Here is a 20,932-nt window from a genome sequence, read left to right as displayed (position 1 = left end):
GGTCTCGGGGTGCACGGGGCGCGAGAGGTGGACTCGGGGGACGGCTGGCGAGACTGGCGGGCTAATCCTGGGCTGATACCTGGGGCAGGAGGCGCGCACGGGGAAGTTGGGTTGGGGCACGCGGGGGAAGTTGGGTTGGGGCACGCGCACAGGGGAATCTCAATTGTCACTTCCCCTCCGTCCCACGTTGGGAGCGGGGGGGAGGCGGGGGAGCGGGGGGGGAACAGGGGGGACCACAGGCAGCAGGCGGGTCCACAGGCAGCAGGCTGGACACCCTGCTTGGCCTGCACATGTGCGCGGGAGAATCGCGACCATTGAAAAAATTTTTTTTACTTTTTTTTTAATTTAACGGGCATGGCTACTCAGGGGGCACGGGCAGCCCCCCTGACTCATGGGGCCCAGGACGCCAGTACCCTCTGTCCCCCCATGTTGGAGGCCAAGTGTGTGTGTGTGTGTTGGTAAGTGTGTGTGTGTTGGTAAGTGTGTGTATTTGTAATGCATATGTGTGTTTCATGCATTATGTGCATGCATATGTTGTATATTTAGTGGATTTTGAAGAGAAACGTCTATGCTGGCACGTCTATGCTGGCACCTACCATATGACATTTTTCCTGGGTGTAAATCGCCTTGATAGAGATGGAAGTGCAGTCCTGGAAGTGACATCACTCCTGGCAGAAGAGGTCTTAGGAGTGTTGGCAGCTCACACCAGAGCATGCGCAGACACCACCACAGTCACTTCACTGGAGTCTCCCCACTATCCAAAACTGAGCACAGGCCGCTGCTTCTCCTTACTGCACTGTGTCTGGGGCCTGCGTGACATACCTGTGGAGATCCCACCACCTCTACGGCTCTGACCATAGCCAGCGCATGCACAGACACCCACAAAATATCTCCATGTCCGCAGGCCTATGCGCATGCGCGCCACCAAATATAGGATGGACCGAGGTTAGGAGAGAAGCTGGGAACACCGGGCAGGGAGAGGGTGAGAGAGCTGCGTCCCCCAACTGAAACAAACACAAAGTCACACACACAAACCCAGAGACACACACCCAGAGTCTCACACACACACAACTCAGATTTGGACAAAAATGGACAGGAATCCAACGCGTTTCGTAGATAAACTCTACTTCATCAGGGGCTTCCCAGGCACAAGGTCCGGGTAATTTCTGGGTACTGGAATATGGTCAGGAATGCCGTGTACCAGGTAATTTCCGGCTACCCGGTACATCCCTAGTGAGTAGGGTAAAAAAATTAGATTTTTTCCCCACATCGCAGCATATATAACGTTAGCTACATTATATCTGTACAGTTTATATGAACAATTATTTTTAGATTCAATAAAACAGATAGCTGAGCGTATAGATACTGTAGAAGGAATATTTATTTTTGGACAACAAAGATGAATGTCTTGAAAGCAAAGTAGTGTGTTAAGAATATTAAACCACGCTGAATATGTTGGGGACAATGTAGTCTGTATGATTTCCATCAATCAGCCCTTGTCCATTGTAATGAACAAACCAGCATGGTATTTTGGTGCCATTCTTAGGATCTTTTCTGTAATCTTTTTGCACACCCCTGAAATAAAAAAAAGAAAGGGATTATATATCTACCAAATATATGTAGAAAAGGCCAAGTAAATGAGAGGCAATACAATGTTCCTGAAGCAGGACTAGCTTGGGACCTGTATTAAGTGCCTCACAAACATAGTAGCATTTTAGTCTGCATGGGACAATGATTCCTTACTCTATTTATTGTTAAAATTACAGTGTACGATAATGAGATGTGCCCAAAGTTGCCCCTTTAGGATATAACTGGGGCAGTTTTCCTCTGTCTTTGCGTCAAATAAATCTGCCCGTTTTAGATGGCGTATATTTCGGCTGCTAAGAAATCTACACAAAATACTGTATGAGAAGCAAGATTATCTTACAAAAACTAAAACATTAGGACATTATGTGGCTGCACTAAGAGATATATTCATCTTTTCACTGCTGGAGGTCCAGCAGTCATCGAGCTTCTGGTATTTTCAATCATGCTTCTGTAGCAGTCACATAATGGCCGCCCCGACCTCCCAGCTGACAGAAATAGTAGCAAGTTTATTAATAAATAGTAGCAAGAAAATTAACAAGCTCCATAAAAATGTTACTGGTTCAAATTGATGTCAAGGCAAAATGTTGCACCATGTTTTGGAGAAAATTGCATTATTTTGATAGATTTTGCTCTAAATAAACCTGGCATATAGTAACTAATCTGAAGTAAATTTAGCGCAGTTGTAGAGCAGTATATTACAAGAAGTATACAGATGTAGCTCCGATAATGTTCCACTGAGTCACGGGAAAAAATCCACTAGAAGACTTAGGTGATTGCCTGGGGCTGCGGGAGCAGAGAGGATTACAATGGATGGTGGGCTTGGAGCTGGGTGTTGGTGGGTGGGCGGCAGCAGTTGAGGAAGACTGAGGGCCACGGGAGTGGAACAGGCCAGCAGTGGAGGAGGTTGGTGGGAGTAAAGCAGGATGGCGGAAGTGGTGGAGGAGGAGGAAGGCAGCCAGGGAGGAGCGTGCCAGAGCTGTCCAACCTGGAAGTCTTTACTGATTTCTTATGTCTGCCACTGCAGATCCCCCCTGCTCCACCTCAGACCACTGGAGGCCAGTCAGGCATTGTTAATTGGGTGAGAGAAGGAGGAGGTAAGAGGATGCAGAGGGGATGAGGAAGGTGTGAGGGGATGAGGAGGGGATGAGAGGATGAGGGGGGTGAGAGGAGAAGGAAGGGTGAGAGAGAGAAGAAAAGTGGAGTGAGAGGAAGGGGGTAAGATGAGGGGGGCGAGAGAAAGGAGGAGGGGAATGAGAGAGAGGAGGGTGAGGGGGATGAGAGAGAAGAGGAGGGGGGTGAGAGGGTGAGAGAGGAAGAGGATAGAGAGAGGAGGATGAGGAGGGAGGGTGAGAGGACAAAGGGTGAAAGGAGGAGGAAGGGTGAGAGGAGGAGGGGAATGAAAGAAGGGGAGGAGGAGAGAGAGAATGGGGCTATAACATTTAAAAAATAAATCCAAAAATTCAGGCAGGGGGACAGGACAATGGACGCAAGGCTGAAGGTTCGTCTAGGGTGCCAAATACCCTTGCACCAGCCCTGGTTGCCACTAAGTAAGTATGGGGCGAGAATAGGAGGGGTTGAGAGGATGAGGAGGGAAGGAGGGGATGAGTAAATGAGGAGGTGGTGAGAGGATGGGGGATGAGGTGAGAGAATGAGGAGGGGTGACTGTGAGGAGGGGAGAGGGTGAAATATGGAGGGGATGAGGAAGGATGAAAGGTGAGGAGGAGGTGAGGGGGATGAGGAGGGGGTGATAAAGGAGAAGGAGAGTGTGAAAGGAGGAGGAGGAGGCTGAGAGGAGGAGGGAGAGAAAGAGAGAGGAGGAGGAGGGGGAGAGATAGGAGGAGGGGGAAAGAGGAGGAGAGAAGAGGGGGGTGGGAAAGAGGAGGAGGAGGGCAGGGAGAGAGGAGCAACGGGGGAAGAAGATGGATGTGGAGGGGGGCGTAAGAGGAGGAGGAGGGGGGAGAGGATGGATGAGGAGGGGGCATGAGGGGGCATGAGGGGGCATGAGAGGAGGAGGGGGGTAGAGAGGATGGATGAGGAGGGGTGTGACAGGAGGAGGAGGGGAAGGTGTGAGAGAATGGGGCTATAACATTTTAAAAAATAAATCCAAGAATTCAGGAGGTAGGGTGGTGAAACCAAATTCAGGGGCAAAGCTAAAGGTTCGCCAAGGGAGCCAAATACTCCTGCACCAGCCCTGGTTGCCACAAAGTAAATATGGGGTGAAGATGAGGAGGGGATGGGAGGATGAGGAGGGGTGAGTGTGAAAAAGGGTGAGGGTGAGGAGGGATGAAAAGGTGAGGATGGGGTGAGAGAGGAGGAGAAGGGGTGATAGGAGAGGGGCGTGAGAGGAGGAGGAAGAGAGCGATAAAATGGGGCTATAACGTTTAAAGAAAGAAATACGAAAGTTTGGGGAAGGTGGGGGGCGCAAGGCTGATGGTTCGCCTTGAGTGTCGAATAACTTTGCACCAGCCCTGGTTGCTACTTTAGGACAAATCACTTTACACGTGCAGTAAGGTGTCCTCCAGCATGGAACGTATCTAATGGAGTAGCACCGTTTACTAAACATGAGCTATTCTGACTTCACCATTTTAATTTTCTATCATACATTCTGTAATGTTCCCTATAACGGTCAGTTTTCAGAATAATTTATTTTGAGTATTTGGCCAAGAAGCCAGGATAAGATGGAGCAGGCGTCTTTTATCAAAGATTTATGTATTTATAATCTTAAAGATAGAAGCACCCGATACTAAGTGACAAAAAAAGGAGGCGTGTCAAGCACACACGTTATAAGTGAAACTTGTGTGTGTTTTAACACTCAAAAGTGTTTCATGCCATAATGTAACGCCTGAATGCCCGCAGACCTGGCCAGTCCCCAATACTGAGGTGGGTAAGGGTATAACACGCACCCACAGCAGTGAGGGCGTGCCCAGAGTGTGGTATGATGCTTTGCTGGGCCTGGTGAGAAAGTGTTAGCCTGATACTTGCTGCGTCCGGGGTGCCAGAAGTCCGAGGGTCAATATCCAAGAGCCGTAGGTCAGGGGCAGGAGAGAGCAGCGTAGTGAGGTCCAAAGCCGAGTCCAGGGGTAGCGAGGTATACGAAGTTAAACGAGAGCCGAGATCAAATCCAAAGGTGTCCAACAGGGGCAGGAACAGAAATGTGAGCTGTAACACAGAAGGGAGCCAGGCATAGACAACCGCACTACAGAGTCACTGAAGAACTATGCAGAGCGAGGAAGGAGTGGGCAGATTGGGGTTATATATGTGGAGGGACCAATGGTAGCAAGAGGTGGAGTAGAGGCCTGTCTGAGTAAGCCCAGGGATAGGTTGAGGTGCGCAGAGTGGGAGTCAGCCAGGTGAGTGGTGGAGATAGCCTGCAGCCGATGGGGGGCGGAGCCAGCAGTGCAGGAGAGGACGACCAAGAGGATCAGGTGCGCGCGCCTTGTAAGGTTCCCGTGTGCACACCCCGGCCCGTGTAGGAGGATGCGGCATGCGCTGTGGAGGAGCGCCATGGCATCTGATCGGGAGGGGTAAGCAGCCGACGGGGAGGGGGTCTGGAGCAAGCATCCGCACTGGGAGCCAGGGTGACGGGGACCCACTGAGAGGCACGTGTCCCCCGATCCCTTACAGTACCCCCCCCTTGAGGATCGGACTCCGGACGATCCTCCCAAGGTTTGTGAGGAGATTTCTGACGAAATTGTTTAAGAAGAGTTGGTGAAGACAAGGTACCCTGGAGCGTTCCTCGGGGCTATATCCCTTCCAATGAAGGAGGAACTGAAGTTTGCCCCTGGAAAAACGTGAATCGAGAATGGAGTGGACCTCAAATTCTTGTTGCTCTTGTATTACGACGGGATTGGGTCTCTGAGAACGGTCCGGAAAGTGTACATTTTGAACGAAGTGTTTCAGAAGGGAAACGTGGAACACAGAGGTTATCCTCATGGTGGGAGGTAGCGAAAGTCGATACGCTACTGGATTGATCCGTTCGAGGACCTTGAAGGGACCCAAGAATCTGGGCTCCAGCTTCTGGGAAGGATCTTTAAGCTTGATATTTTTTGAAGAAAGCCAGACTCTGTCTCCAGGTTTATACTCTGGTGCCACCTGACGTCGCCGATCTACATGAGCTTTCTGTTTTTGGATGGCCCTTTGTAAGGTTTTTTGAATCCTTTTCCAGGAGACTTGTAAATTAGAAACTTGGATATCTGCTGCAGGTACGCCAGAGGGCAGGGAAGAGAGAGGAAGGCTGCTGGGGTGGAACCCATAATTAATGAAGAAAGGATACTCTTGCGTGGACTCATTCTTCAGTGAATTAATTGCAAACTCCCCCCATGGTAATAGGTCCATCCAGTTGTCTTGAGATTCTGACAGAAAGCACCTGAGATACTGCTCCAAGGTCTGATTCATTCTCTCCGTCTGGACGTTGGTCTGTGGGTGGTAACCAGAGGAGAAGAGAAGGGAAATGCCAAGTCTCTGAGAGAAAGCTCGCCAAAACTTAGAAATGAATTGAGTACCCGTGTCCGAGACAATGGTGAGTGGCACGCCGTGTAGCCTGAAAATTTCTTTAGAAAATATGTCAGCCAAGGTAGCTAAATTGGGGAGACCCTTGAGGGGTATATAGTGTGTGTGCTTGGAAAATCTGTCTACTACTATAAGGATCGTATTCATCCCCTTAGAAGGTGGAAGTTCCACAATAAAGTCCATGGAAATATGCTTCCAAGGCCGTTCCAGAATAGGAAGGGTCAGGAGGAGACCGGATGGTTTGTGTCGGGCGGACTTGCTCTGAGCACAGACCGGACAAGTTCTGGTGAAATCAAAAATGTCTTTGCTCATCTTAGGCCACCAAAAGGTCTGTTTAATAAGATCCACTGTCCTCTTGAAGCCTGGATGACCAGCAGATCTGGAAGAATGCCCCCACTCCAAGATCTTGTGGCGAAAATGTGGAGCAGCATACAGACGTCCTTCTGGCACCTTAAATCTCCTAGGGATATGAGCCTGGGCTTTAGTGATCTCATCGAGGATATCAAAATTATTGGCAGAAATAATGTATTTTGCAGGAAGAATAGTCTCCGAGGATTCGTTAGATCCTTCCTCCGTAGAAAACTGTCGAGAAAGTGCATCGGCCTTGATATTCTTGGTACCCGGAATATAAGAAATCGTGTAATTGAAATGAGAAAAAAAAAAAAAGTGCCCAACGTGCTTTATGGGATCCCAGATGACGAGCCCCCTCAATGTACAATAAGTTTTTGTGATCGGTGAGAATTGCTACTGGCTTTTTGGTACACTCGAGGAGGTGTCTCCATTCTTGCAAGGCTAACTTGATAGCCAAAAGTTCACGGTTCCCGACATCCTAATTTCTCTCGGCCGAAGAGAATTTCATAGAAAAGAATCCACAAGGATAGAGTCTTTCTTGGGGAGAAGACCTTTGCGAGAGTACTGCCCCAGCTCCCACATCAGAAGCGTCAACCTCAAGGGTGAAAGGAAGAAATGTGTCCGGGTGCCGAAAGATGGGGGCAGAGACAAAAGCTCTTTTAAGAAATTCGAAGGCTTTGATGGCTTCTGGAGACCATGTTGTAGGATCAGCCCCTTTTTTGGTAAGAGCGGTAATGGGTAGAGCGATAGTAGAGAAATTACGGATAAATTTCCGCTAGTAGTTTGAAAACCCAAGGAAACGCTGGACGGCTTTTAGGGAATTCGGCAACGGCCAATATAGAACAGCCTTCAAGTTCTCACGATCCATGGTGAAGCCTTTATCAGAAATTATATAGCCAAGGAAGGCTGTGGATGATTGGTGGAACAGACATTTCTCCATCTTCGCGTAGAGGCAGCGATTTACTTGCTGATACTTGAAGATACTTGCTGCGTCCGGGGTGCCAGAAGTCCGAGAGTCAATATCCAAGAGCCGTAGGTCAGGGGCAGGAGAGAGCAGCGTAGTGAGGTCCAAAGCCGAGTCCAGGGGTAGCGAGGTACACAAAGTCAAACGAGAGCCGAGATCAAATCCAAAAGTATCCAACAGGGGAAGGAACAGGAACGTGAGCTGTAACACAGAAGGGAGCCAGGCATAGACAACCGCACTACAGGAGTCACAGAAGAACTATGCAGAGTGAGGAAGGAGAGGGCAGACTGGGGTTATATATGTGGAAGGACTAATGGTAGCAAGAGGTGGAGCAGAGGCCTGTCTGAGTAAGCCCAGGGATAGGTTGAGGTGCGCAGAGTGGGAGTCAGCCAGGTGAGTGGTGGAGATAGCCTGCAGCCGATGGGGGGCGAGCCAGCGGTGCGGGAGGACGACCAAGAGGATCTGGTGTGCGCGCGCCCTGTAAGGTTCCCGTGCGCGCGCCCCGACCGTGTGTGGGAGGATGCGTCGTGCGCCGCGGATGAGCAGCATGACGTCTGATTGGGAGAGGTAAGGAGCCGACGGGGAGGGAGTCTGGAGCGAGCAGCCGCACTGGGAGACGGGGTGCGGGGACCCGCTGAGAGGCGCGTGTCCCCCGATCCCTTACACATAAATATCATAAATATGAAAGTACAGTACAATTTGATTGATAAAATACAGGGAAGTTTGATTGTGAAAGCGCGTGTGCTGCGCATACCCATTATATGTGTGTGTGTGTGTGTGTGTGTGTGTATATATACAGTATATATATATATAAATATATACCCCTGACGAAGTCTTTCCAAGACAAAACGCGTAGGGTTGTATCGTGGACTTATCATTGTCCAATTTTATATTTGTGCACGCTATCTCACTCACGGGACTATTTCCATTTGGTTCATTTATACCAAGTGAAGCCGTAAGCATTTCATTCCTGTGGGAGTTGCCGTAGCTGGTCCGGGAAACCCAGTGACGTCATCAGGATCTCGCGATACTACCATCAGAGACCAATTGCAGTGACGGAGGACTGTGACGCTCCTCATCACGTCCGGTACACGGAGTACACTGCAGGAGCTGCTGCTTCCAGTCTACATCAGACGGTTACTTCTAGGAGCGGCTGGTATCCTGTCCATTGGCTGGCGATTGAGTATTACTAATAAATGCTACAATTCTTGTTGTGTTTGTGAGTGTGCATTTTTACATTTCCAGTTCTACATAAAAAAAAATGTAACTTTACTACGCTATGAGTGCGCCTGTTTTTTGTTTGTTTTTCTTGTAGATATCTCGGAGGGTGTGGTGTTCCCCTTTCACTCAGGCTGCAAAGACTCAATTGGACAGCGTGTGGAGCTGGATTTTGATTTGTATTGTATTTGTATCTGGACACTACTCATTTAATATTTTATTTTTGTTTTTTATATTTTTTATTTTTTAGTCCTGAACAGCATAGATATGTTTTCATATTTTGACCACTATATGCTAGGTAATTTTAGGTTGGCGCCACCTGTTTTTTCTTTTTATATATATATATATATATATATACTGTATATGTATATATATATATATATATATATATATATATATATATATATATATATACAAAAAAAACAAGGGCAGTTGGCACACTGTAAACTGATGATCCACTGATGCTTATCCCATATGCACACATGAACAGAAAAGTTTACCAGATGTAGATCCGGAAAACAGAGACAGCACACAGCCAGGGAGGTACAAAAACACTGTATTCATAAGAAGTACATGGCACTGCATCCAACGTTTCGGTCATCAGAACGTGACCTTCCTCAGGGACGTGCAGTGAATGAATGCCAGTGACACACCATAAATACCCACATCAATCAATAAACACTTACACTCACATATGTATATGTGTGTGTGTACAGTATGTATGTATGTGTATGTATGTGTATGTATTTGTATGTATTTGTGTTTATGTATGTGTGTGTGTACGTGGTCATACCAGACAGGGCCGTAGACTGCTTTTCTCTTTTCTGGGGCGAAGTACAACAGTTTCCATTGCACCTCACATCACCCTCTCCCTCTGCACCTCACATCACCCTCTCCCCCCCTGCACCTCACATCACCCTCTCCTCTCCCCTGCACCTCACATAAACTCCCCCCCCCCCTGCACCTCACATCACCCTCTCCCCCCCTGCACCTCACATCACCCTCTCATCTCCCCTGCACCTCACATAAACTTCTCCCCCCTGCACCTCACATCACCCTCTCCCCCCTGCACATCAGATCACCCTCTCCTCCCTGCACCTCACATCACCCTCCCCCCCTGCACCTCACATCACCCTCTCCCCCCTGCACATCACCCTCTCCCCCCCTGCACCTCACATTACCCTCCCCCCTGCACCTCACATCACCCTCTCCCCCCCTGCACATCACCCTCTCCCCCCCTGCACCTCACATTACCCTCTCCACCCTGCACCTCACATCAACCTACATCACCCCCCTGCATCTCACATCACCCTCTCCCCTGCCCTGCACCTCACATCATCCCTCTCTGCACCTCACATCGACCCCCTCTGCACCTCACATCACCCTCTCCCCCTGCATCTCACCCTCTACCCCCCTGCACATCAAATCATCCTCCCCCCCTGCACCTCACATTAACCTCTCTCCCCCTGCACCTCACATCACCCTCTCTCCCTCCCCGCACCTCACATCACCCTCCCACCCACACCTCACATCCCCCTCTCCCCCTGGCACCTCACATCACCCTCCCCCCCTGGCACCTCACATCACCCTCTCCCCCCTGCATCTCACATCAATCACACCCACCCCGTGCACATCGCGCATGCACCTTCTGTACCCTGCCTTCAAGCCTCCGAACTTTCAGAACGGGGCCTACACAGGAGGCCATCCGCAACAGCAGCGGAGAGAGGCCTGCTGCAGGAGGGGGGGGGAGGGGAAGAGGGGCCAGTACCCGTGCACCGAGCTGCATGGCCCTGCAGTCAGTCACTTCCGTTATTTTTGGGATGGCACCGCCACGAAATAAGTTTCACTTAAAAAAAAAAATCCTACAGTATTATACAGACATTTCAAGAAATACAGAACAGTTCATCACGTACAATTTTCTGTTCTTCTGCTACCTGTATAGAGTTTAATTAGTTCTGCAGTCTTCAGAGCAAAACAAATTATTATATAGTTTCATATATAGATTTCATTTTCATACCTTGTTACTGTCAACAGGTTATTTTTAACCCTCATTAAAGCATCTGGTTTTGCCGGGTCCGATGTTTTGTGAACATTGGAAATTTCATAGTCAATGCCATGAAAAAATTGTCCTTAAAAAATAAGAAAAAAAATCAGGAAAGACAAGATTATTAAACTACACTCACATACTGGAAAACATCAGATAACCACTGGCTTAAGGGGCTTTCACTTGCAGTAGCAAACTTGGAAAAATGACATTTCAAAGCAAGTAAAAAAAAGAATATTGGAAGTATGGAACAATGTTATTTAATATGTTTTCCCCTTTACCCACTTATTTTTCCTTCTGTATTCCCCCCACTCTGACTGTGATATCACATGACGCTGCACGACACAATATTACCCACCCTGCACCAGCCAACACCCTCAACCTCAACGTTTCGGCTCCCAACGGAGCCTTTATCCAGAGCACCTTGATAAAGGCTCTGTTGGGAGCCGAAACGTTGAGGAATAAAATTCTCCTTTGGATCTTGGAGTGCCTGTCCTGTTTTCTTATATCAGATGTGCTACCTTGCTGACAGCTGGACGGTCTGCACTCTATTACCACCTATATCTACACATATGTGAGTGGCTGGTTTACCTGACTGATATGATATATATATAATAGTAGATGCTGGGTGCACACTATAAGGTAGGTGTAAAAACTTAGAAATATACTTAGCAGCAGCAACCTAAGCTTGAGAAAGGACTGGGAAGATCAGAAACGTCTTACATTTGATTGCCTAAGGCTGCGGCCCGCTGGCGCTGACCGTGCTAATGCTTGAGAGCAGTGACGTCACCAGCTCTCCAAGCATGAGCGCCAGGTGTCCTTGCTATTTCGCAAGCGCGTGCGGGGGGAGAGGGAGGGTGGGCTTTGCAGGCAAGCTGAGTGTGCTTCAAAGTCTCAATTTTATTGACACAATTATACTGAGTTTCAAAATATCTTAGTAGTAAACAGATTATAAACACATTCTTACCTAACAATCCATGTGCTCTTTCCGAGAATTGGTGACTATCCAAAGTATAAAAGCCTAAGAAGTCCTTGTGCAGAGGGTGATTTTTCCAAACTTGATGTAAAATAATTACAAATGTTGCACCATCTCCAATAGAAACAAGAACGTTCTTTTTCTTGTTTATTAACAGCTTAAGGCTGAAAAGAAAAATGAAGCAATACATTAACATAGAAGATTAGCAAAAACACTGCTATGGTTATTAACTCAGCATCTTTATCTTTTTCTTACATTAACTGCCATCTAAACTTATGAAGCAGTAACATTTCACAGACAAATGAGCTTGGTTAGACATGGTCAAACTACTGTAGCAAAAGTAAGAAGTGCGTAGCAGAATGAGGAGGAAGTAATAGACTGATTATCTCATCCTTTTTAATGATAAGTTAGGTCAGCGATGCGCAAACTGGGGGCACGCCAAGTTATTTAGGGGGGGAGTGCGCAGGCTGTGCGGGGAAACCTGGGGGCGGGCAGAGCAGTGCACAGACAGCCAAGCAGCTGAAGCTCCGTGCTGCTGCTGCTCCCTGTGCTTGCAGCGGGGACAGGGACTTCCCTGCACACAGACACAAGCCCCCCTTCTCTTCCTGTCTTTACTCGCTCCAGTGTTCAGCAGCATGGGGGACCGGAGCATGCAGTACAGTAGTAGTAATTTCGCCTGGGGGGGTGGGAGGGGAGGATGTGTTGTTATATGAGGGTGTGTGTTGTGATTGAGTGTGTGGTTTGTTGAGATTGTGTGTGTGGTGTGTTGTGATTGTGTGTGTTGTGATATGAGTGTGTGTGGTGTGTGTTGTGATTGTGTGTGTTGTGATTGAGGGTGTGTGTTGTGATTGTGTGTGTGTTGTGATTGAGAGTGTGTGGTGTGATATGAGTATGTGTTGTGATTGTGTGTGTGTTGTGATATGAGTGTGTTGTGTGCATGTGTGTTCTGATTGCGTGTGTGTTGTGATTGAGTGTGATTGTGTCTGTGTTGTGATGTGTGTGGTGTGTCTGTGTTGGTTGTGTTTGTGTGTGGTGGGTTGTGTCTGTGTGTTGTGATTGAGTGTGTGTGTTGTGATTGAGTGTGTGGTGTGTTGTGATAGTGTGTGGTGTGTATTGTGATATGAGTGTGTGGTGTGTGTTGTGATTGTGTGTGTGTTGTGATTGAGTGGGTGTGGTGTGGGTTGTGATATGAGTGTGCTCTGATTGGGTGTGATTGTGTCTGTGTTGTGATATGTGTGTGGTGTATCTGTGTTGGTTGTGATTGAGTGTGTGTTGTGTCTGTGGTGATTGTGTGTGATGTTGTGTGTGTTGTGATGTGTGTGCTGTGTGTTGTGATTGAGTGTGTGTTGTGTCTGTGTTGGTTGTGATTGTGTGTGTTGTGATTGTGTGTGTGTGTGTTGTCTGTGTTGGTTGTGATTGATTGTGTGTTGTGTCTGGGTGTGTGTTGTGATTGAGTATGTGTGCTGTGTCTGTGTTGTGATTGTGTGTGTATGGGCGTTCTGATTGAATGCAGCGGTGCACAAACTGGGGGTGTACGCTCTCCCAAGCTTGGCGCTTGGAGAGACAAACAAAATTGACTTTGATGCATGTTCAGCAGCAGTCAATGCACACACACACACACACACACACACACACACACACACACACACACACACACACACACACACACACACACACACACACACACACACACACACACACACACACACACACACACACCCACACCCACACAAACACACACAGAACTAGCCCCGATCCATGGCCCCCCGCTCATGCTTGCAAAAGTATGCAGGACACCCTGTGCTCATGCTTGGAGAGTTGGTGATGTCACCGCTCTCAGCAGCAGAGTGTACGCAGCCTAATTTTGCAAGCGCGAGCTGTTGAAATAAGTATTTAGACATATTTGTATTTACATTGTATACCATTTAATAAAGGGTTTTTTTTTCCATGTGATTTTGATTACATCAGGCAGGGGGGGTCCGAGAAATTTCATGGATGAAAAGGGGGGCTTGGCATAAAAAGTTTGCTGAAGCAGGGACTGATTGAGACACCTGCGCTGATGCTGATGTAGCCAGGTCCCTTGTTGGTGAGGGGGCGTACACGAGCAGCGCACCTTTCTCCTTTATGCGGCTGGTTGCCGGGGACGCGAGCGGGCCGGTTGCCGGGGACGCGAGCGGGCTGGTTGCCGGGGACGCGATCGGGCCATTGCTAGGGCCGCGGTCGCGTTGCTGCGGTCTCGGCGGCTCAGGGAGCAGGGCGCTGCCATTACTAGTGCTGTTGCGCATGCGCAGGAGCCAGATAGCGCGGGAGGCCCACAGACAGCTCGCGCATGCGCAGTGCAGGACTGACAGACCCCAGGGAGCCAATAGGGCTGCAGCATCTCCCTGCAGAGGGATTGATACATTTTCGCGGGTTTGCAGCACGTTGGGCAGTTGGTGACCGGAGCAGCTAGGGGAAGGAGGTAGGGTACAGGAGTCAGTGACTCCCTGCACTAGGCCAGCAGTCCCCTAGGCCCCAGATAGCCCTGAGTCACAGTAGCTGAGTGTTGTAGGGACAGGCCCTAGGTTAAGGACCCTGCCCCATTAGCCATTTGTTAGTTAGGGAACAGCGGACACTGTGTTTCCTGCTGAGAGACTTGGGCTCAAGTCTCTGTCATTAAAGAGAGCGGGACTATCATCAGGGTGGGAGCGCCCCTGACGGATCGTCACGCGGGAGTATTCAGGATATCGTGTAGGAGCTCGTCTGATCCTTTGTGAAGCCAGTTGCAGGCCCGAGCACTGGAGTGCTCGGCAGGTAATCCGTAACATCAAGTGCACCAACAAATCCTATTACCAGACATAGTGGCTGCGCAGTCACACACACATTTATATGACTTGCTAGTGTGGGACATTGTGTGGGGTTACTGGACACGGGGTGAGATCATCCGGTGGAAGGTTTGGGGAAGTGTTGGCGTCCGCCGTGGCGCGTGAAGTGTTGGCGTCTGCCGTGGCACGTGAAGTGTTGGCGTCTGCCATGGCGCAAGAGTGTTAGCGTCCTGCGAGACGCAGTAGTTAGTGTCTCCTCTATGAAGGGACACCTGTTGATGTTACATGCACGTATGTTTCTATGCTCGCAAGTAAAGTCATTGATTAGTTACATACGTTGTGCTAGTTATTTATATGTGTCCTGCGAGGACCAATTCCTGCTCTTCTAGGAACCATCGCAGGTGGAGGCGCTGCACCGAGTACAGGATTACTATTGATATAATTGCCCCAGGTTACCCGTGGCGGAAGCTCAGCCCTCCTGTGAGCCAAGCAGGTAACGCACCACACCTGGTAACACTGTATGTTCTCCGAACCCACACTATATCTGCGATTGGGTGGAGTGGAATACCCGTTACATTTGGAGGCGCTGCTGAGATTCAGACCTGGGGTGCCCTGTTCCATTTTTTTCTCTCAAAATGTCACCCCCATTACCGTCCCCGTCCCGCTCAGAAGTGTGTGACTGGGCCGTGGAGCTGCAAGTGCCGCCGCGCCACACACTCGCGGTGAGCCGGGTTCCTGTTGATACGCCGTCTTCATCAATACAAATGGCCTTGAGACAGCACCCAAATATCCGGGATGCTGCCAAAATAAGAGTGTTAGAGCGACGTAAGGATGCGGACCAGGAGTATTGCTCCGTGTTAGTGAGTATAGGGCAAGATATAACTGAAGGTCAGGGTCCGTCCAGCTTGTGGCTCGCGAGGTCAACAGGTTCCTGCTGTATTGTTGTCTACCCTGAACTGCCCATAAAATCAGAACCCGGCAGCTCCTGCACGAACTTAGAAGAGGTTGCTATGCATACATCACCTTCCCCCCCTGAAAGTTATTGCGGGGCCGAACGGGCTGCTCCCACCGACTATAGCCCACCGTTAAGTATGGCCAACTCGTCTTCTAAACATGGGGATGAAATCCGAATGCTAGCTCAGGCCCTCCTAGAAATGGGGCCGTCCAGATCCAAAGCTCAGCCCTCACAACAGTATCACAAGCTAAAGATCTTTTCGGGGACCAAGCCGACCCCGACGGGTGAAGAAGCGTTTGAAGTCTGGAGAGAATATACTTCTCAGGTCCTAGAAGAGTGGACGTGCTCTGAGTTGGTGAAGCGGCAACGCATAATGGAATGCCTGCGTCCTCCCGCGTCCACCACAATACAGATGCAGAAAGATCAGCATGGGGACGTTACCGCCCATCAAATGCTAGAGACTCTTGTACGGGCTTACGGGCGAACCGAAGACATAGGACAATTGATGAAGAGGTACTACAATCTTTGCCAAAAAGACGGAGAGGAGCTATCTGATTTCCTACAGAGGATTCAAGCAGTCTTATGGGAGCTGCGTCAAAGGAAACGTATTACGGCCGCAGAGGTGGATGAGTATCGCCGTGAGCAATTGCTGAGAGGAGCTCTACCCAAACATCATATTGTACTCATGATGAGGTGCTCTTTGATGCGAGGTGATCCCCCTTCCTGGGAGAAGCTAATAGATGAGATAAAAGAACATGAAGCCTATGCCCAGTTGCATACTCCCAAGAAGTCTAAGGAGTCTCCAACGAGTGAACCTCCGGGGGCTGCTGCACCAAAGGCCAAGAAAACCCAAATTCAAGAAGAAGAGGCCGCAACCAAGGTCCCGGTCTCCAAATCTAGACCCTCCAGGAAATCATCTTCCCCGTACAGGGGTAGTCCCGAACGAAGAGAAATCGTTTGCTATAACTGCGATAAGAAGGGTCACTTCTCCAGTGACTGTCCTGAAAGGGAGGACCCCCCGGAGGAAAAACCCCCAAATAGAGGAAATTCAGCCCGGGCAATGGTCTGCAGCGGGCGACTGTCAGAGTCTGATCCAGAAACCCCTAATGGACCCGAAGAGGCTTCGTCTGACCCCGGCCCCAGTGATGGCACCTTACCCGGGGATGTGTACCGTCAAGTAGGGCCCCCAGCCATAGTGCCTGTTGTACTGGAAAGAATCTACACCTCTGCCTTACTCGACACCGGGCCCCAAGTGACCATTATATACCGCAAGTTCTACAACCAGCACCTTAGACACTGCCCCCTGAGGTCGGCCGAACATATGAAGGTCAGGGGGTTAAGTAATGAAGACTACCCCATCGACGGGATTGTAAGGGTGGAACTAGAAATACTCCAACTAAACACCGGCAAGAGACACCACATGCACGTAGCGGCCATGGTATGCCCGGAGCCCCAAGACCAGTGCAAGTATCCGATCATCTTGGGAACAAATACTGATATAGTGCAAGCGGTAATCCGAGCATACCTGCAAGAGACCAACGAGTTGCCGCTGGCCCATTTGCTCCTAGACCCCGTCCTACGAGAGGAGTGTAACAGGGTATATGCCTTGGAGCGCCACGGGGATATCTACAATCGTCAACGCGGACTGACGACCATTTTACCAGGGGGAGTACAACGAATGGCCGTATGGTGCCGCTATCCCGAGCGAGATGAGAACGACCAGCTTTTCTCTCTGGAGAGTACCCCTGAAGAAGTTCAGAGAGGTTACAGGGTACTACCCGAAGTAAGGGAATGGACGACTAAGATCCCTCGGCGAACTTACGTATATGTATAGAACATCTCCCCATTCCTGATGGAACTTGATGCCGGACAGAGTCTGGGTTGCATATATCCAGTCAGCCAGGTGGAAACCACTTTCCAGGTGAACGCTGTTGCTGTGGATGAGCAGTTAGTCGATTTGAATTTCAACTTCGGCGAGTCGACATTGCCCCCTGAGTGGAAAGAGCGGCTAACGACCCAGTTGAATAAACGACGGACTGTGTTCTCCACGAGTGAGATGGATGTGGGGTGCAGTCGCAGCGCCCAACATGCCATTCGACTGAGTGATGTCACTCCGTTCCGGGAACGCTCTCGTCGGATCGCCCCGCGGGATGTGGACGATGTGAGGAACGTCATACAGGAAATGGAGACCGCGGGGATTTTGATGGAGTCTCGGGGCCCCTACGCGTCCCCCATAGTGGTGGTGAGGAAAAAGAATGGATCCGTACGCCTGTGTGTCGACTATCGAACCCTGAACAATCGTACGATACCGGATCAGTACAACCTTCCTCGCATTGAAGAGATCCTGAATGCTCTGAACGGAAGCCAATGGTTCAGCGTGCTCGATCTACGATCCGGGTACTATCAAGTACTTATGAATGCGGAGGACCAGGAGAAAACAGCCTTCGTCTGTCCCCTGGGGTTCTACCAATTTACACGTATGCCACAAGGCATATGTGGGGCCTCTGCTACATTCCAACGACTGATGGAGAAGACTATCGGGGACATGAACCCCCGGGAGTGTCTCGTCTACCTGGACATCATTGTCTTTGGAAGAACTCTGGAAGAGCATGAAGAAAGGCTGCTTAAAGTGGTAGACCGTCTTGGGAAGGAAGGGCTGAAATTGTCCCTAGACAAGTGCCGGTTTTGTCACACCTCAGTGACCTACGTGAGGCACATCGTGTCTGCTCAAGGGATCGCCACCGACCCAGCCAAAGTAGAAGCGGTCGTGAACTGGCCGCGTCCCGAGAATGTCACAGAACTAAGATCCTTCCTGGGGTTCTGTGGGTATTATCGTTGCTTCGTGGAAGGGTACTCTAGTAGAGCTAAACCCCTGAACAATCTGTTGAAGATATACCCCGAAGAGACCGGAAGGAAGGCCGTATCGGCTCGACAACCGTTTGGTGATAAATGAACGTCTGAGTGTGAACAGGCATTCCTGAAGTTGAAGAAATGTCTGACCGAAGCACCGGTGCTTGCGTATGCCAATCCCGAACAACCATACGTTTTGCATGAAGATGCCAGCCTCAATGGACTGGGTGCCATCCTGCACCAGAAGCACCCTGAGGGCCTTTGGCCTGTAGCCTACATTAGCCGCAGCCTGACACCCAGTGAGCAGAGATACCCCGTCCACAAGTTGGAGTTCCTGGCTCTCAAGTGGGCGATCACCGAGAAGCTCCATGATTACCTTTACGGGGTTACGTTTGAGGTAAGGACGGGCAACAATCCCCTCACGTACATCAATACCTCGGCCAAATTGGATGCAGCAGGACGCCAATGGCTGGTTGCTCTGTACAATTACCGTTTCTCCCTGAAGTACAAGCCGGGACCCTTGAATGTCGGGGCTGACGCCCTCACCCGACGGCCAGAGCTAAGTGCTACTCAAGATGATGAGGAATGGGAAGAACTCCCAGGACCCGGGGTTCGAGCTATGTGTAGCACTGCCGCCATCGTCCACGATCAAGTGGCCTTCTCAGAATTAAGGGTTGCAGATTATTTGGGAAGCCAGCCGCAGGCTGTCCCAGCCGCCTTCTGCGATCCAAAAGGGATGAACGTAACGCATGACAAAGTGTTGCGGTGGAAAGATCTGGTGGACTACCAAATACGAGATCCTGTCATTAGTATCATTAGGCAAGCCGTTGAAAAGAAGAACCCAGCCCTTCTGAAGCGTGCTCCCAATGACTTGGTGGCTCTGCTCATGCGGGAAGTGGATAAATTCGAAATAGACAACTGCTTACTTTATCGGGTGGTGCAATACCACAACCACCCGGATCGGCGGCAACTAGTCCTTCCTAAGAACTTGCAATACATGGTGTTGAAGTCCCAACATGATGAGCATGGACATCTCGGTACAGTGAAGACCTTTGAGATGGTCAGAGACCGCTTTTTCTGGCCCAAGATGCGAGAGGCCGTAGAACGCCACTGTCGCAGTTGTACTAGGTGTATACAGCGCAAGACCCTGCCCACCAGAGCAGCTCCCATGGGCCATCTGAAGAGTTCTGGCCCAATGGACCTTGTGTGTATGGTCTTTCTGTGCATTGAACCCGATAGTCGGGGAATATGCAACGTGCTGGTCATCACGGACCATTATACACGGTATGCCCAGGCCTTCCCTACGAAAGATCAGAAAGCCATCACGTGGCAAAAATATTATGGGAGAAGTACTTCGTGCACTACGGTCTTCCCAACCGCCTTCACTCAGACCAAGGTCGGGATTTCGAGAGCACGTTGGTCAGAGAACTGCTCAAAATGCTGAACATCGCCAAATCACGAACGACCCCATATCACCCCGAAGGAGATGCCTTGCCAGAACGATTTAATCGAACCTTACCGGACATGCTCAGAACTCTGCAGAGTGCTCAGAAAACTGAATGGAGTCGATACGTGGAGGCCCTGGGGCATGCGTACAATTGTACCAGACACGAGTCAACGGGATTCTCCCCATACTTCCTCATGTTTGGGCGAGAGGCGAGACTGCCAGTGGATGTACGTCTTAGAGTCTCGACGGATGGGATACACAATGCTACCCATTTCAAATACGTGCAAAGACTTAAAGACAGTTTACAGCAGGCCTATCAACAGGCTGAGAAGTCTACAGCTAAGCTGAATGCTGGAAATAAAAGGCGATACGACCATAAGGTCAAATATCAGGAACTTCGTCCTGGGGACGCTGTGCTGCTGCGAAATCTGGGAGTCCCGCGAAAACACAAACTGGCCGACCGATGGAGAGACAGGGTATATGAAATAGAATCTCAGATGCCTGGCCTCCCGGTCTATCGCATCAAAGACACTGAAGGCCGGGTAAAGGTATGGCACCGTAATCATCTTCTCCACATTCCACAAGTGGGAGATGAGGAAGCAGAGATACTGGCCACACCGCTCAACGGTGGGTCCGACTTATCAGAGATGGTTCAAGAGACTGTCCATAACGAGACCCACTCTGAAACTCCTGAATATCCTATGGAAGGACCCTCTCAAAGGGACTACTCCACAGAAGGGGCATCTCCCGGAGGAGCTAATGCCTACTAAGATGGCACCAACAGGTCAGCCTTTGGATGCACAGAGCCCGTGCTTTGTGCCTAACAGAGACTGTTCAGAGACATTTCTCCCCTCAAGGAAAGAGGCTGAGCCTCAGGACTGTGTTTATTACTCCCCCGAGAGAGTTGCAGAAGAACAGCTCCGAAGGAGCCAAAGAGTCAGGTACCCTCCAACTCGGGTAACCTATGATCAAATTGGGGCACCCCATTATGAGGCTCAGCAGTGGTCTCGGAGCAAGATCCAGTCTGTGATTGTGATGCTCACAGAATTGTGCAATATCGTTTAGAGTCAATGCGTGTGCTAAGTTATATGATCAAACTGCATTTTTATTATATAATTTCTGTGCGGGTGAGTTATGTATCCCAAGCGAGAACGTTGGGGTTTTTACCAGGGGGAGGATATAGCCAGGTCCCTTGTTGGTGAGGGGGCGTACACGAGCAGCGCACCT

The 20,932-nt window shown here is 49.7% G+C and overlaps 1 protein-coding gene across 1 annotated transcript in view; it reads right to left on the bottom strand.

The window, feature by feature from the left end:
- Window positions 1-1,363: 1,363 nt before the first annotated feature.
- Window positions 1,364-20,932, bottom strand: part of LOC142495985 (inter-alpha-trypsin inhibitor heavy chain H3-like) — a 69,938-nt gene continuing 50,369 nt past the window's right edge. Inside the window, exons 18-20 of the mRNA XM_075602181.1 lie at window positions 11,641-11,813; window positions 10,647-10,758; window positions 1,364-1,575 (exon numbers count right to left, since the gene is read on the bottom strand). Coding sequence (XP_075458296.1) covers window positions 1,437-1,575; window positions 10,647-10,758; window positions 11,641-11,813 — 424 coding nt within the window. The 3' untranslated portion in view covers window positions 1,364-1,436. The remainder of the gene's footprint in view (window positions 1,576-10,646; window positions 10,759-11,640; window positions 11,814-20,932) is intronic.

The sequence above is a fragment of the Ascaphus truei genome, chromosome 5, assembly GCF_040206685.1.
Source record: "Ascaphus truei isolate aAscTru1 chromosome 5, aAscTru1.hap1, whole genome shotgun sequence".
Classification (NCBI taxonomy): Eukaryota; Metazoa; Chordata; class Amphibia; order Anura; family Ascaphidae; genus Ascaphus; species Ascaphus truei.
The sequence above is the reverse complement of the archived record's forward strand: the minus strand, read 5'-3'. Positions and strand labels throughout refer to the sequence as shown.